Source organism: Nycticebus coucang, chromosome 3 (assembly GCF_027406575.1).
Source record: "Nycticebus coucang isolate mNycCou1 chromosome 3, mNycCou1.pri, whole genome shotgun sequence".
Taxonomy (NCBI): Eukaryota; Metazoa; Chordata; class Mammalia; order Primates; family Lorisidae; genus Nycticebus; species Nycticebus coucang.
In genome coordinates this window covers 80,891,521-80,906,873 of record NC_069782.1, presented here as the reverse complement: position 1 = coordinate 80,906,873, position 15,353 = coordinate 80,891,521, and the positions used below count along the sequence as shown (strand labels likewise).

Here is a 15,353-nt window from a genome sequence, read left to right as displayed (position 1 = left end):
GAGCCAATCTCAAAAGGACAACCATTGTGTGATTCCACTCACAGGAGGCACTTGGCATAGTCAAAACCACAGAGATGGGAAGGATTCAGGTGGCTGATAACAGGAAGTAGCAAGAAGAATGCGGTACTAAGTTTCAGTTTGGGAAGACAAGAAAGTTCCGGAGATAGATGGTGGTGTTGGTTACACAACAATGTGAATGTACTTAATGCCGCTCAATTGTTTACTAAAAATATTTAAGATGGTAAATTGTGTTATATTTTTTTCTATCATAAACTAAAAAATCAAAGTGGGAACTTCCCAGAGCACAGGCAGAATCCAGTGCATGGGATAAAGGCCAACAAGTGACATCCATAACTATGTGGCAATTCCATGGAACCATGAGGGTCTCCAGCAATAAAACCCTGATATTCCCCCACAAAGGTGGGGTGCAGCCTCCAGAAGCCCAAGTCACTGGGCTTATGGCTCTGCTGTGTGTGTGTCCCTGTGAGGATGGCTACAGGGACACAGGGTGGGTGTCAGGGGAGCCCCAGAGGAGTATAGGAGTCAGAGAGAACAGAAGAGAGGGCCTGGCCACCCCAAAATGCCTTCAGCTCCCCAGAGGCTCACCAGCTCCAGCGTCTCCTGATTCAGGGCCCTCAGGGTACTGCCCTACCCTGCCCTCCACCGCCCTTCTCTCACCCAAGGTACTACAACCAGAGCACACTCACCTGTCGCTCAGACAGCCAGGAAAGTGAGGGCTTAGGTCTACATTGTCACTTATAGCTGGAGCATTCCCCAGTCTGCTCCCTACGTGGGCTGGTGGCAGATGCTTACCTGGCTGAGTTACTCATAAGACTGAGACAAGGACTGTGGCTGTGCCAAGCACAGCATAACTACACAATAACTGTTTTATCCCCTTCGTCTGGGAGAAGCAATACAGGGCACATCATTCCCTTTACGACCCATTAGCAAAGCTAACCCGATGGCCTTTGGTAAGTCTGCAGGCTCGGGGATACCAAGCTCACAGGACCTCTAGTTGATAAGGACTAATAATGACTAAATAGTGAAAGATGCTTGTGTGGGGGCCAGAGCCAAGGATCCTTCCTACCACAGCGACCCTGGGGATCCCTAAGGGATGGAGGCAGCCCCTTCCAGCTCAGATCCACTCTGAAGGTTGGAAAGTTTCTTAGCATAATGAGTCCTGTTCTATGTATCATCTCCCCCTTAGCCCTGGTCCTGGGACCTTGTGGTTCACACCAGCCCATCCCCAGCCCCAGGCCTGTCAGCAACTCCTCAAGAGACTTCAGGGTCCTTCCTCTCTGAGCTCAGCTCCCTCTCACCAGAGATTCATGGTTTCTCGGGGCAGGACATGCAGCAGGGACCATCCCCACCTCCCTCACAATTCTCCCACCAAGCTGCCAGGGACTCAATTCTCCAATCGTCTCTCTTAGGAGCTGCTACAGAGCTAAGCGGCCCCAGGCTATATTTCATCTGGTTCTCTGCTTTGGGGGATTTTGTATTATTATTAAATCATAGCTGTGTACATTAATGCAATCACAGGGCACCATACACTGGTTTTATAGACCATTTGACATATTTTCATCACACTGGTTAACATAGCCTTCCTGGCATTTTCTTAGTTATTGTGCTAAGACATTTAGATTTTATCCCTGACTTTCTGCCTAATCACACTTCTCAGCAAGATGGCACCCAAGAATTTCTCTTCCTCCAAGTCACTGAAACAAACAGGGGCCAGAACAGGGTCTGTTCTCTGAAACACCTCCCCTCCTCCTGCCTTATTTTGGTAACCGGCATCTTATCACCATTTTCTAGCTTCCCAATTTGACAACACAGATTTCCCCTGCAGCCCAGCAGCTTCGCTTTCTAGCAATCCACCCCATGCAAATACTTAGCTCCATGCACCGAGATGCATATCCCACGGTGTGTGCTGTGGCACTGTGTAACAGCAAAGAACTAGAAACCACTCAGATCAGAAACAGAAAAATAAAGCCCACAGGCATTCACCCTGCAGAATGTCGTGCTGAGGTAAAGATAACAAGATAGAGCCAAGTGAAAGCTCCAAAGCCCACCCAGTAAAAAGCACATCAAAAAGCGATACATGAGGCGTGGTCCCACTTCTGCTATAGCAAAAGGACTGTCTGTGCATACGTGTCATCCCCAGAAGAGAGGAAGGTGGGTAGGTGAGGGGAAGGAAGAAGAGGGGCCTATACCTCAAGACAGCCCTTTTGCCCCTCCACATTGCCCTCCCCTCTGCTCAGCCCTCCTTTACCCTGTCAGGACTCGATCTGGCCACCAATGCTCACAAGGCCCCTCCCGGGCCCTTCCATGGCTCCTATGGTTGGCACTGAACAGCAGGCCTCCAGCACAGCCCTCATCCAGCTATGGCAGTGGCTGCTGAATGAAAACTGTGCCCAGGCTGCGGCGGCTGGCAGCAGGTGAGCACCACAGGCACCCTGTCAGGTGGGCTGGAGAGAAACTTCCAGCAAGGAATTGGACACACAGAGGCCTGAAGAGGGGACATAACACTACACACGTGGACAATGGCCACATCTAGCCTTGACCCTCACCTCTAGTTCTACATGGTCTTGCCACCACTCCCAGAGCCTCCCATGGGAATAAGGGACGGGTGGGTGCCACCGAAATCAAAACAGAGGTTTGATGTCAGGCTTCATGGAGGGGAGAACTAGCACACACTATATAGACAACTTCACCTTTTTAACATTCCAGGGTGATGCAATCAAAGAGGACAGTCTTCCTTCCTTGAGCATCCTTACTAGACAGGAGAGAGTTGGCAAAGTGGGACAAGCCCCCATGCCTGCCTCACATCGGAAGAGGGAAACCCCCCCATAGACATGCCTGAGTCTGCATGACACAGCTCTAGTCCCGCTCCATTGACACTTTCCATCCTGTCCCAGCTCTGTCATAAGCTGCTGACACTCCTAAAACCTCCCCCTCTCAAACACACCATGCTATTCACACATTGATGTTGAACACACAAATTTCCTCTACCTGCTGAAGCCCTCATGCTCCCAGCTGTCATTCAAAACCCACTGCCTCCCAGGACAGAGTTGGGGCTCTAGGCTTCAAGACTCCTGGGGCAGCCTGCTCAGCACTTAGCTCAATCGCACGTTGTCCTGGGCACTGAGGAGGAATAAGAAAAATGAGAACTGGTCGGGGTCCACAGGGAGTGCAATCGCTCTCAAATCTATCATTTCATTTCATTCCGTTTCAGCCTCACAAGAACCCTCCGAGGTAGATGTTTTTTATTATCCCCACTACCACAATGGGAAAACGGAGTTTCAGAACGAGTTGTCAGTGGGCCCAGAGCATGTTAGAAAAAGGCTGAGTTAGGAATGGAACCAAGTCCCCCAGTAGAAGCCAGGTTTGCCTATCAAACCTCAGTGGCACCATTGCCATCACACTGTGATATAAACACGTAGTTCATGTTCACTCTTGCCAAGAAGGTGTTGGAAGAACTTTCTTAAGCACTGGATAAATCTAAACTACCATCAAGCCCTGACCTCTGGTAGTTACAGGTCCACTCTTCACACTTGCCAAAAAGGAAGGTTTAGACAGAAACACTGCAGGCTGGGTGATTGATGGGACCACACCTACATTGCATCTTACAAGGGTACATGTGAAACTTAGTAAATGTAGAATATAAATGTCTTAACACAATAACTAAGAAAATGCCAGGAAGGCTATGTTAACCAGTGTGATGAAAATGTGTCAAACGGTGTATAAAACCAGTGTGTGGTGCCCCATGATCACATTAATGTACACAGCTATGATTTAATAATAAAAAATAAATAAATAAAGTACATTTATTGTACATTAAAAAAAAAAAAGAAAGAAACACTGCAGGCTAAACAAGCCAATTCCCTGCCGGAAATGGCCTTCATGCGTCCTCCCACTCCATAGGAAGCGCATATTACTGCTGTAATTAGAAATCTCAAATAAAGAAACAAATGCTTCCCAGGAGAATAAATGGGCAATGAAACATCCAAAATATCAATTCATTCATCTACTCATCAAATATTTATCAAGCACTCACTAGGTTTTAGGTACAGTTCTAAATACTGATGATTGGGCATCATCCAGCAAAGCAAACAAAACCGCCTGTCCACATGGAACTCACATTCTAGTTGGGGAAAGATGGACATCAAAAACTGAATAAATGCGAATAAATTCAAAGGGAAAAAAAAGAAACGGGGGATGCCAAGAAGAAACAGAATTCTATTTTTAAGTGAGCTGTTAAGGGAAGGCCTCCCAGGATGGATGGAATTGAAGCAATTTCCTGCAGGTTGGAAAGGGGCTTATCTGCAGGAAGAGCATCCCAGGCAGAGGGAACAGCCAGCACAACAGCTCTGAAGCAGGACTGTGCCCAGCATGCTCATGGTACAGCAAGGGGGAGGGAACAGGTCCGGACAGGGTCCCATTTGGACCAATGGTTCTTGCAGAAGTTTGGAACTACATCTCATCAATTCCTTTCCTGGAATCCTGGGATTTAACAACACAGCCTCTTCCCTGTTCCCTCTTGCATGTGGGGCCTGGGGAGAGAGGGTCTGGCAGGAGTGGGCTGTCAACAGGAGCCCAACCTCTGTCCTGCAAGGGCACTGCAGAAGAGGAAAGTGTTGATGGTCTCACCAAGTTTACCCCTCAGGACCCAGCTGCAGCCTCTCTTTCCTGTTTTTTGTTGTCACCTGCCTCCAGCATCTCCTCACATATCCAGAATCTGATGCAGAAGTGAAGGAACTTCAGAGTTAATAAACTTTAATCTTCTAGCAAATGCTACAATTAATGCACCCCAAAGTACAGTTACTTTGTAATTAGATTGAAGAACAAAGTCCAAAATACTCATCTTGGTAAAGTTATTGTCAAACTTCTTCCAGTAGGTTTCTTAGCAATTAAACTCACTTGCTCATTTCATCTGGAAAAAGTATTTATTACTTCAATTTAAACTAATGCCATAATGACACCAAGTGGGTTATTAATGAGATTGGCTGCTACAGTAGTTCAGTCATCTGGGCTGCTTTGCCAGGGGCTGGAGACGAGGCGTTGTCAGCACAGAGCATTGATTAAAATAACATTAGTCCTAATAGTTCTCTTTCTTCCGGGGGGGTTTTACTTCAGGAAGACTCTGGGAGTGAGGTCCAATAGCTGATAGATATTTGCAATGAAAACCAGTCAGGCTGTTCAGTTTAGAAGGTGCTGGGGTCACCAGAGCTTCCTGTGACTGTGCAGTGATGACCCAGGGAGGCCCAGGCAGCTCAACCCCATCCACAAAGCATGGAATGCATCTGGAGGTGAAAGAGTGGACCCCTGAGCTCTCTCGGCTTCCCTAACCACCAAGACACAACCAAAACGTTCTAGGCTGCAGAACAAGCCGGGACTAAGATTCATTAGGCCTTCTTTGGGAGGCCAAGAAAGAACAGGCCATGGCTGGGCACACACCCTAAGCAGCAAGTCTTACTGAAGCACTTAGCTTGTGCCAGGCCCTGGGCTAGGCCCTTTGCATATATTAATTCATTTAATCCACACATTGACTACATTGGGAGGGGATGATTATCCTATCCCTATTTTATAAATGCAGAGACAGGTTGAGTGATTTGCCCCATGTCACACAGCTATGGAGGCAGAGCTGTGATTCAGTCCAAGAAGACTGTTCCAGACTCCCTGTCCCTAACTACTAAACTCAGTGTGGAGAGGAAACAGTCATGAACCAGAGGCTACCGAGCCTGCCTAGTGCCTTCACCCACCTCCACGAGGAAAGAATGCTGGTTCCTACTACTCCTGGTCCACAAACATGGTCCACTGTGCTCGTATGGACCACTTATCACAGGTCAGGCATTCTGCCAGGAGCTTTACCTTACAGCTCAGAATTTAGCCTCCCGGTTCTATAGATGAGGAAGCCGAAGCTCAGAGAAGTCACCATGGGCAGTAAGCAGGAGGGAGAGAGGGGCAGCAATCCACACCTACCTTTTTACTCACTTGCTTATTTTTTGCACTCGATACAAAACTTAAAAGGTATGAGAAATTATGCAGTGAAGAATACATCTCCCATCCCTGTCCCAAGCCACTAGATTTGCCTCCCTGAAACCTGATTTCTTCACAGTGGCTGTGTGTGTCCTCTCGGATCCACATACATTTATATAAGCTTGCGTTTGCACACAGCAACACCCCGCAACACTGTTCACACTTTGCTCTTGTCAGCAAACAGTAGCACGTTGTGAAATTATTGCCTCTTAGTACATAAAGAACTATCATTTTCTATTAATGTATATATCATAATATGTACATAACCAATTTGTTAAAGATGGACGTTTAGGTTGTTGTCAATGTCTGCTGTTAACAACACTGCAGTAAATCTTTAAGGTATGTTGAGAAGAGACTTTAACCCAAGGGATGTTTGCTGCCCACAGTTTTGCCACAAGGTTATGAGCACAGCTGTGAACCCAGGCTTTGGGGATCAGACCTGACCAGCACCCCACTCACCAGCCAAAAGACACAGAGCAAATCCCTTAACTTCTCTGAGCCTCTGTTTCCTCCTCTGTAAAGCAGGGATGGTTCAAACACACTGCACAAAGTTGCTGTTGGGATGACGTGAGCTAAGGCAGCTAATGCTCTTGTGGCACCCAGCAGGGAATGAGGGCCAGGGAGATGAGAGCTACTACTCACTGTCATGAAGCCTAGATCATCTGGGAAGTTCAGGCCCTGCTTCTGGCTTGGACTCTGGGCCTGTGATTTGTCCTCAGTCGGATCATGGTTCATGTCTGTGTGGTTTTTTTCTCTTGTGTTTGCAGCCAATGAGTCTGGACAGGAGGTGGTGAAAGGACCAGAACCTTCTGGAACTGAAGACCTCATCTCCTTTGTCTGCCCTCAGATCTCTGGACCAAGTATGGAAAATGGGACCCAGGGGCACCACCCACAGTAGCAAGGTATGGCTCTCAAGGATTCTGAGCTTGTCCATGAAGCCTCTAAAGCAGTGGTTCTCAACCTTCCTAATGCCACGGCCCTTTAATACAGTTCCTGTGGGTCATGACCCACAGGTTGAGAACTGCTGCTCTAAAGCCTGCTCTGAACTATCTCTCTGGCCTCATCCCCAGCCACTGCTCACAATTGAGCCCTATGATCTTTCTCTTCTCTTTGCCCTGAGTCTTCCCTCTGGGAAGATAGAAGCAAGCTCTTCCCTCTGCTTGGAACACTCTCCCCACACACCCCCAGTGCCCTCTGATTGGCTAACTTCATCTTATTCTTTATGTACCTACTTAAACATCGCCTCCTCCAGGAAGCTCTCCCTAAACACCTTGACACAGGCTGTGCTGAATTAGTATGAACCTTGCTCAGTTACCACCAAGAACAAGATGGGCCCCAGGACCATGACAGATCCCAGCAGTGCCAGGGTAGAAGAAAGGTCAGGCCACAGCTGCAGGGACAGGTAGACTCACAGCAGGGCCCAGGCACAGCCTAGGCCAGGGCCTAGCTGCAGATACCTAGCCAGGTGGATGACATCTGCTCTCCATGCATGGAGGGAGGTTTCAGCAGGAAAATATCTTTATGACATTTGGGTAGGAAAGGACTTCTTAAATAAGACAAGCAAAAGAGCTAACTATAAAACAGGTAAGTACATTTGACAACCATACAATAAGGAACTTCTGTTCATTAAGACAAGCAATTAGCTCAAAGATATTTGCCGCACTTAACTTCCAAGAGAAAAGGCCCGATTTTAAAATGGGCAAAAAAATAACAACTACAAACAGGTGTTAGATAGAAGACGAAACGAAAATAGTCCATAAAGATATGAAAAGATGCTCAACTTCATCTATCATCGAGAAAAATGTAAATTAAAATCAGAGTAAGATAACATTTTACACTAGAAACTTAAAAGTAAAAGCAATACCAATGTTGGTGAGGTTGGACGACTTAGAGAATTCTCATATATTGCAGATGGGAGTGTAAATGGGTAAGAATGCCTTGGAAAACAATTTGGTCTAACCTAATAAAGTAAAATATACATTGATCCAAGGATCCAGCAATTGTGTTTCTCAGAACAGAGACTCAAAAATTCTTGCACACTCATGTCGGGTCTGTTAGTATAGAGTATAAATGTCTTAACACAATAACTAAGTAAACAAGATGAGGTATATATTAACCAGTGTGATGTAAGTAGTCCTATATGAAATCAGCACACTGTACCCCATAAATGCATTAATGTACACATGATCTATGTGTTTATGATTTCATAAAAATAAATTAATAAAAAATATTCTTGCACACAAACACCAATAAGCAAATCTGAGAATGTTATTATCTGCATTCATTGCAATAGAAAAAACCTGGAAACGCCCAAATGTCCATTGACAATAATAGGAATAAATAAATCATGATATACTATACAGCAGTAAAAATGGTTAATACACCACCCCCCACACACCTCCTTAAAAACTTCATACTGAGTAAGAAAACGCAATCGCAGAACAAGACAGAAGTGTTATTCCCATATATAAGATTCACAAGCACACCAGCTAAACAGTATGCATTTTAGGGTTCGTACTTGTGTGATGAAAGTGTCAAGCAAAGCAAGGGAGAGCACACAGGACAGTGGTCGCCCCCCTTGCCAGGGGAAGACATAACCAGGGTAAAGCCCTCAAGTGCTCCTTGATATTTTTCAAATTGATTGTGAGTCCATGAGCATTCACTTTATTATTACAGGCTGCCCCTAAGTTACAAAAATCAGACTTACATACAACAAGCACTTATGAACAGAGGCTATTATAATAAATCCCTGAGTTTATTAATCGAATCCAACTGAATTCGATTCACACAAAGGGAGGCTATTACAGGTAATAAGAAAACGTACCTGTTCCAACTTATATACAAATCCAACCTAAGAACAAAGAACCTATCTCATTGGTAATGTGGGGACAGCTTGTATTCTCTTTATCAGACATGTGCATTGTAGCCATGTATAACTTTTAATTTTTTTTAAGTAATTTTAAAACTAGAACAAATAGACAGTAGTTACTCATGCAGAGCCCTGACATTTTGTTTCTGCAGAATCCTGGCTCCTAACCCATTGTAGGCCTGTGAGCTGGCCCAGAGGCCAAGAGGGGACCACTATATACCCTGGAGATACTGGGAGGGAAGAGCTCCCACATCCTGTCTTCCAGTCTCAGCCCTGGATGACATTAGCCAAGCTATTTGACCAACTGGTGTCTTTCCCTAAAATGAGTGTCCAGCAAAATAATTGGGACATGGAAGAAACTCAATGAATATCTGTTGAATGCGTGAGTCAAAGATATCTAAGATCCCATCATAATTACAACCTCATCCAAATTTATGCACCAGAGGGAAACTGTGGCTACAACTCCTAGCAACATCCCCCCAACACACGCATGAATATCCCAGCATTTGAAGTGGCATATAGAAAGTTCTCTGTTCTGTTCGATCCAAACTTTTGGTATTTGAATGTTACAAATTTTCTCTCCCAAATGTCAGTTTCTCTTTCATTTCCTTTTGCTGTCACAACAAGCATACAAGTATTTTCAATGGAATTTTACCAAATGGCACGTTTTATACTTTGTAAACCATACACATACCAACTCCTCTCTCACCCCTCTGCCAAATTCTGTCTCCGATCTCCAACTCCTGACCCAAATGCCCAGTGCTCAGGCTCCACTGGGATGGAGAGGGGTGGTTCAGACACTCTTATGTTTAAAGGGAAGCTGATGGACAAATAAGGAAGACTCAGGCCCTGCCCTCTAAAGGTGGAAACCTACATACAACATTCACTAAAGTAACTGACTGCACCAGCCTAGGGTGTGCCAAGTCCCTTTCAAACCTCCTCTCCCTCATTCTCAGCATCAAGAGAAAAAAGCTGGAGCCTGGCAAGTCCTAAATTACAGAAATAAGAAGATGCCTCAACCACATGCATGGGTCTGAAAGTCAAAAAGAACTTGTCTCAGCCTCATTTTCCTCATCTGTAAAACACAGCAATAACCCCACCTTGGAGTGCTGTTGGATGGCTAGAATGAAATAACACACGTAAAGATACTTGTAGATCAGCATCAAAAAGAGTTGCTATGTCCCTGAACCTCTTCTGTTTGACTTTGGAAGAATGAGACGGTCCTTACACTCAATTTGCTTTTTAATTGGGCTCATCTGCAAGCTATTGCTGCAGTGAGTGGGGCAGAGGAGGGGCCCTGAGGAGTTCTGGAAGCACAGTTTGTCCTGGCTGTATGGGCAACATAAATCCACCCATGAGTGGTACTCAGGCCACAGCCAGCCGAGCTGAGGGAGCAGCCACACCCTCATACTGAGGGCTAGATGTGGTGGGAAATGGGCTATGCATGAGGGAGAAAGCCAGGATGAGCAGTGGGCATTGGAGCAGCTAAAATTTTATAGAGAATGTGTGGGGGCAGAAACCTAGGCTCAAATGTTGTCAAATCAGGAGGCCAATGACCAAAGCAGGCAAAGGCAGAAGGCTCTGCTTCAATTCCAACAAAAGAGCTTTCTGGCCTCCAAAGAGCCTAAACCCAATGGTTCAGCACCCTGGACAGCACCCTGGGCACACAGGCTCTGCGTTCTCTGTGTCAGCTCCAAAGTGCTCTACTCACCTCTGCCTTCCAGGCCAGAATTCACAAACCAGCAGATCTTTGACAGCTCCTGCATATGCCACGGAAGCCTCTAGGGTGATCCTGGTGCCTACTCTTGCTGAGTCTCAGAATTCTTCCCACACAGCCCTAGGGGAAGCCTCCCTAACACCTACAGTGGTCCACCAGATGAAAGCTGTTGGTCACCCTGTGTCCTTATGGAATTACTGATAAAAAAGCAGTCCAGTTAGAAACTAACTTCAACCCCACCAGAAATAGCAAAAGTGCCTATGTCAGAAAAGAGGGCACATCTTTTGGTATGAATGGAGGTTTCTGAGTAAGAGAGAGGAGGATGACAGGGGAGTGTACCTGCAGGATGAAATGTCTGGTTCCTACTCCCAAAACTCTGACTCAGATGTCAGACTACCAGGTACTTGTCTTTGTCTTGTGCACAAAATGTTTGAACTCCAAGTCATCCTTGTCCGTTCACTTGGTGACTATTTCTTGAGGGACCACTTTGGGCATCAGGGAAAGAGCTCACCACCCAGCAAGGGAGCCCAGTATTTATCAAGGACCAGCCCTGGTGAGTGTCAGGACAAGTCAAGAGCAGGTTGAGAGCAGAAGTGTGTCTGGGAGAGGGTGGTACCAGCTCTGTAGGACAGGTGGGGTTCAGAGATGTCTTTCTTTAAGAAATGCCTTCTTGTTGTTTTTTGGTTGTTGTTGTTGTTGTTTGTTTATTTGTTTTTCTTTTTTAGACAAGAGTCTTAATCTGTCACCCTGGGCAGAGTACTGTGGTATCATAGTGCGCAGCAACTTCAAACTCCTGGGTTCAACAGATCCTCTTGCCTCAGCCTACAGGTGCCTGCCACAATGCCCAGCCAGTTTTTCTGTTTTTAGTAGAGACAGGATCCCTCTTGCTCAGGCTGGTCTCAAACTTCTGAGCTCAGGTGACCCGCCCACCTCAGCCTCCCAGAGGGCTGGGAATACAGACGTGAGCCACCACACCCAGCCAAGGAATTGCTCCTGGAGTGGAGTGGGGGTAAGGAGGGCAATAAGAAAACACAGGGTTTGGGCAAGTGTCACCAGACCTCATTCATCTGCAGGAATCACAAAAGTCCAGATGGGGTGAGCAGAGTGGAGAGCTGAGTATCTACCCTCCCAGCAGCCAAGACTCCCATCGAGGCCCCTTCCCAGGCCCTACGGAGAACTGTGTCTAAGGACGTAGCAGAAGGGGAACGGAGCAGAGGCACCCAAGAGAAGAGGGTGGGGGAGGCCTGGTTACCCACCCCTCCCCACAGGGTCCAGCCTCAAAACAGACTGGACTTTGGGGTTAGGCCTCCAGCCCAAAGGATTCCTAGAGGAAGGTCAGCCCCCTAAGAGAAGCCTGTGGGCACCTCAGGGGTGTTACAAGATCTCCAACTCCTCCCCCAGGAGCCAGGGACCAAGCAGAGGTGGGAGGGTGGGAGGGAGACGCCAGGTCCTGGATAGTGTCCAGTTTCAGGTTCCCAGAGCCTCAGGCCATCCTGTCCCCATCACTACCTCATCTTTATTTCAGCACTGTGACTGTTTGCTCTTTCAATTCTTCCTGGAAGACTCCAAACAGCATATTTGCTCAAGAGCAGAGGACAACATTCTAGTCTTAGAGCAGCAGAGTATTTAGGCAAATGCAAACATATGCTGATTTCTTTTCTTAGTTACATTCTTGGCAAAAGAATTATTTCACCAAGAGACAAAACAGGGCTTTCAAAGGTCCACCCATTCCATCCTGGCCCTGTCCATGGGGCTGCCAACTGTCATGAGTACCCTATACCAGTTAACACGTGAGGGGGGCTGCTCAGGGGCAGTGTGCAATCCTTGTAAGAGAGCTGCTTACATCCTGACTGGTAGTCCCAGGAGTCTACACATATGATGACACTGCATGGGAGCAGATCCACACTACCAGTGCATGGGAACAGGAGAAATACAGGCAAGACCGTGGACTGTGTCGACGTCAAACCTGGTTCTGACCCTGCACTGTGGTTATACAAAATGTTACCATCAGGGAAGCTGGATATGCCAGAATCTCTCTATACTGTTTCTTATAATTACATGGGAATCTTGGTTTTCTCAAAATGCTTCTTTAAAAATTCTTTTAAAAAACCACAAAACACAAACACCATTTTAATCTCAGAACTAGGTCTGTTTTACCAGAGCATCCAAAAGAAAACCTGAAGCCATTTCTCCAAAGGCCAGTTTTGAGATTTACTAACAAACAAATCTATGATTTCTTCTTATGAGGTTTTCAAAACAGCCATACCCAGTGTCCCCAGACCCTCCCTTCCCTGATCTTTGCCCCAGTCTGAGATCCCAAAACCAAGGGCAGATCAGGGTGGATGAGACCAGGGTCCAAAAGGCGGGATGACTGTCCAGCATGAAGGGTAACTGCTGGAGAGGAGGTCTCCAGGAGGACCTTGCTGGCCGGCCTCCACCACTGCCGGCACACGCCCTTTAGATCTCTCACAGCAGTTTATTAATATTTTATCAAAACCTCTAAGATGATTCAAACTTCAGCTGTCATGATAAGGTGTGGTTGCTAGGCAACTTTAGTGCCTATCTGTGGATCTGTCTCCCAGCTCTTCCCCCACTCCAGAACCTCAAGTTGGGCCCTATCATGCCGAGGCCCACACAGCTCAGACCCCTGTTGTCCCCCACATTGCTCCAGCCACTCTTGGGCCTCCCGGGCCGTCCCTGCTCCTCTGCCCGCCCACCCACTCACCGTACTCGCTGTCGTAGAACATGACGAACTTCTGCCAGCGGAGCTCTGTCACCAGCCTGAGCATGACGTCATTCAGGCGGACGGGTGGTCTTGAGGCCAGTGTGTAGGCCTCACCATCGGGGCTGGGGTTCAGGTGGCAGGCGGTGCGCGGTGACCCCCCCGGGTTGCGCTGGACAAAGAGGTGGGGGATGTGCATGGCATCCGTGAGGGACTGCAGGGCGTTGGCGGATGCACAGCCGGTGGACGTGACCAAGGCCAAAATCCCCTGGGTCATGAGGTCACAGGCTGGAAGAGAGGGGAGAGAGAGAGAGATGGGTCAGCATCAGGCGATGCTGCGCCAGCTCCCATTTGCATGGCCCAGGCCTCAAAGCTCATGCTGGTGCCACCTGAACCCCCCAGACAAGATGCCCCTCTTCAGGGACCAAGAACCCATTCCAGACAAGGCCAACTGTTCTCATGGGCACAGTCTCAGTGATACCTTTGGTGAGAACATCAGCCCATTTAACAGATGACAAAATGGAAATCAGAAGGGCCAAAATCACATGACCTACCTAGGCTACTCAAGGAGGGCTGACAGAATAGAGATCCATCCCAAATCAGCCTAACACACCCAACAGAACTGTGAAATTAGCGATCCTGTTTCCACCTGGGACTGTGGAGCCCTTTGAGAGCCAAAAACTCATGGTGTCGGTCTGCGTATCCCCACAGGCTCGACAAGGATGGGGATCATACCACATGCTCTGCCACAGTTGGCTGAATTGAGCTGACTGGAAATGAAAGGGCTGAATGACGTCAGACAGTCAGGGAGACACCTACCCCAGGGGACGTGGGTTGTAAGCAAAAAAAAAAAGAAGAAGAAACCCTAGGTCTTCTGAGCAAGTCCACTTGACTCTATCATAAAAATTCTGGGTCAAACCCCATATAAAGCAATTGTTTCGGAAGCCCAGGATTATTCACAAGGCACTAGACAATAACAAAGGAGGCTGCTCCCACAGCTTGAGCGGTTACCAGGGATGCGGAAGAGGAACATGACAAAGGCGCCACAGCCGTGTCTGTGGGTGACACGCTCAGGGCCGCATCTTTGGAAGTCCTCCATAGCCACAACAGGCACCTCTATTAAGCCACATGCCCACACTTTCTTGGGGCATCAGACCAATTAATAGAAAGATGCCCCTACCAACGCCGCACCCCTCTGCACCAGTTTGGAAGCAAACACTTCTTACTAATGGTTTCTGTGCTGGCAGGAATGTGGGGAAGCAGATGCAGTTTCAAAACACAGCCTGTGAATGGCAGCTGGCCATCTGCTGCGCACGGCAGACTTTGAACAACTTTGACAATGCGGTCCTTTCGGTCGAGAGCCCTTGGGTTTACGTAACGCCTCAGACAGGGCCAGGAGAAAGAGAAGAACAGGGGAACCAGCCCCAAGGAGCAAGGCAGTGAGAGGCTGGGGAAGGTGCAAGAAAGAGAGGGCACCCCCACTCTGAAGCCCCAAAGGTACTCCACCTTGCTCTGTCACCAGCATCAGCAAGATGATGATTCACATCCCACAGTCCTTCCTGCTGAACCCCCGGCCTCCAAACACAAGGCCAGGGGAAGGAGTGCTCCAACAGGGACAACGAAATCTCTCTTGGGAATCTTGCAGCCCCATCCCACCCCAGATGTTCTGCACACACACCCATCCAGGCCCAACATGGCCAAGTTCTCTCCTAAACAGAAATCCAGTTGTGTCACACCCTGTTTAAAGCCCTACAGTGCCTCCTAAGATCCTTGGGGATGATGTTAAACTCCTCAGGTGGTCTCCCGGGCGCCATGCCTACAGCCCCAGCTTCTCACCATGCCTCTGCTGCTCTGCTCCAACCAGCTGCCCACCACAGCCCCTTGGACTCACCTCTTCAACCCTAATGCTCATCTGAAGTTTGCTTCAGGACTCAGAGCCCACAACCCCAGGCTGGCTCACGACTCATGTCGTGTGACACCCCTTCCCTGAACTTCCTCTGTCACAGAAC

The 15,353-nt window shown here is 47.7% G+C and overlaps 1 protein-coding gene across 3 annotated transcripts in view; it reads right to left on the bottom strand.

The window, feature by feature from the left end:
* Positions 1-15,353, bottom strand: part of GRID1 (glutamate ionotropic receptor delta type subunit 1) — a 752,005-nt gene that overhangs the window by 574,624 nt on the left and 162,028 nt on the right. For 2 of the 3 annotated variants that reach the window (XM_053586010.1, XM_053586009.1), the window contains exon 3: positions 13,348-13,632. The exons of the other annotated variant lie outside the window; for it this stretch is intronic. In XM_053586010.1, the coding sequence (XP_053441985.1) occupies positions 13,348-13,621 (274 nt within the window). In that variant the 5' untranslated portion in view covers positions 13,622-13,632. The remainder of the gene's footprint in view (positions 1-13,347; positions 13,633-15,353) is intronic. 3 annotated transcript variants of the gene reach the window in all.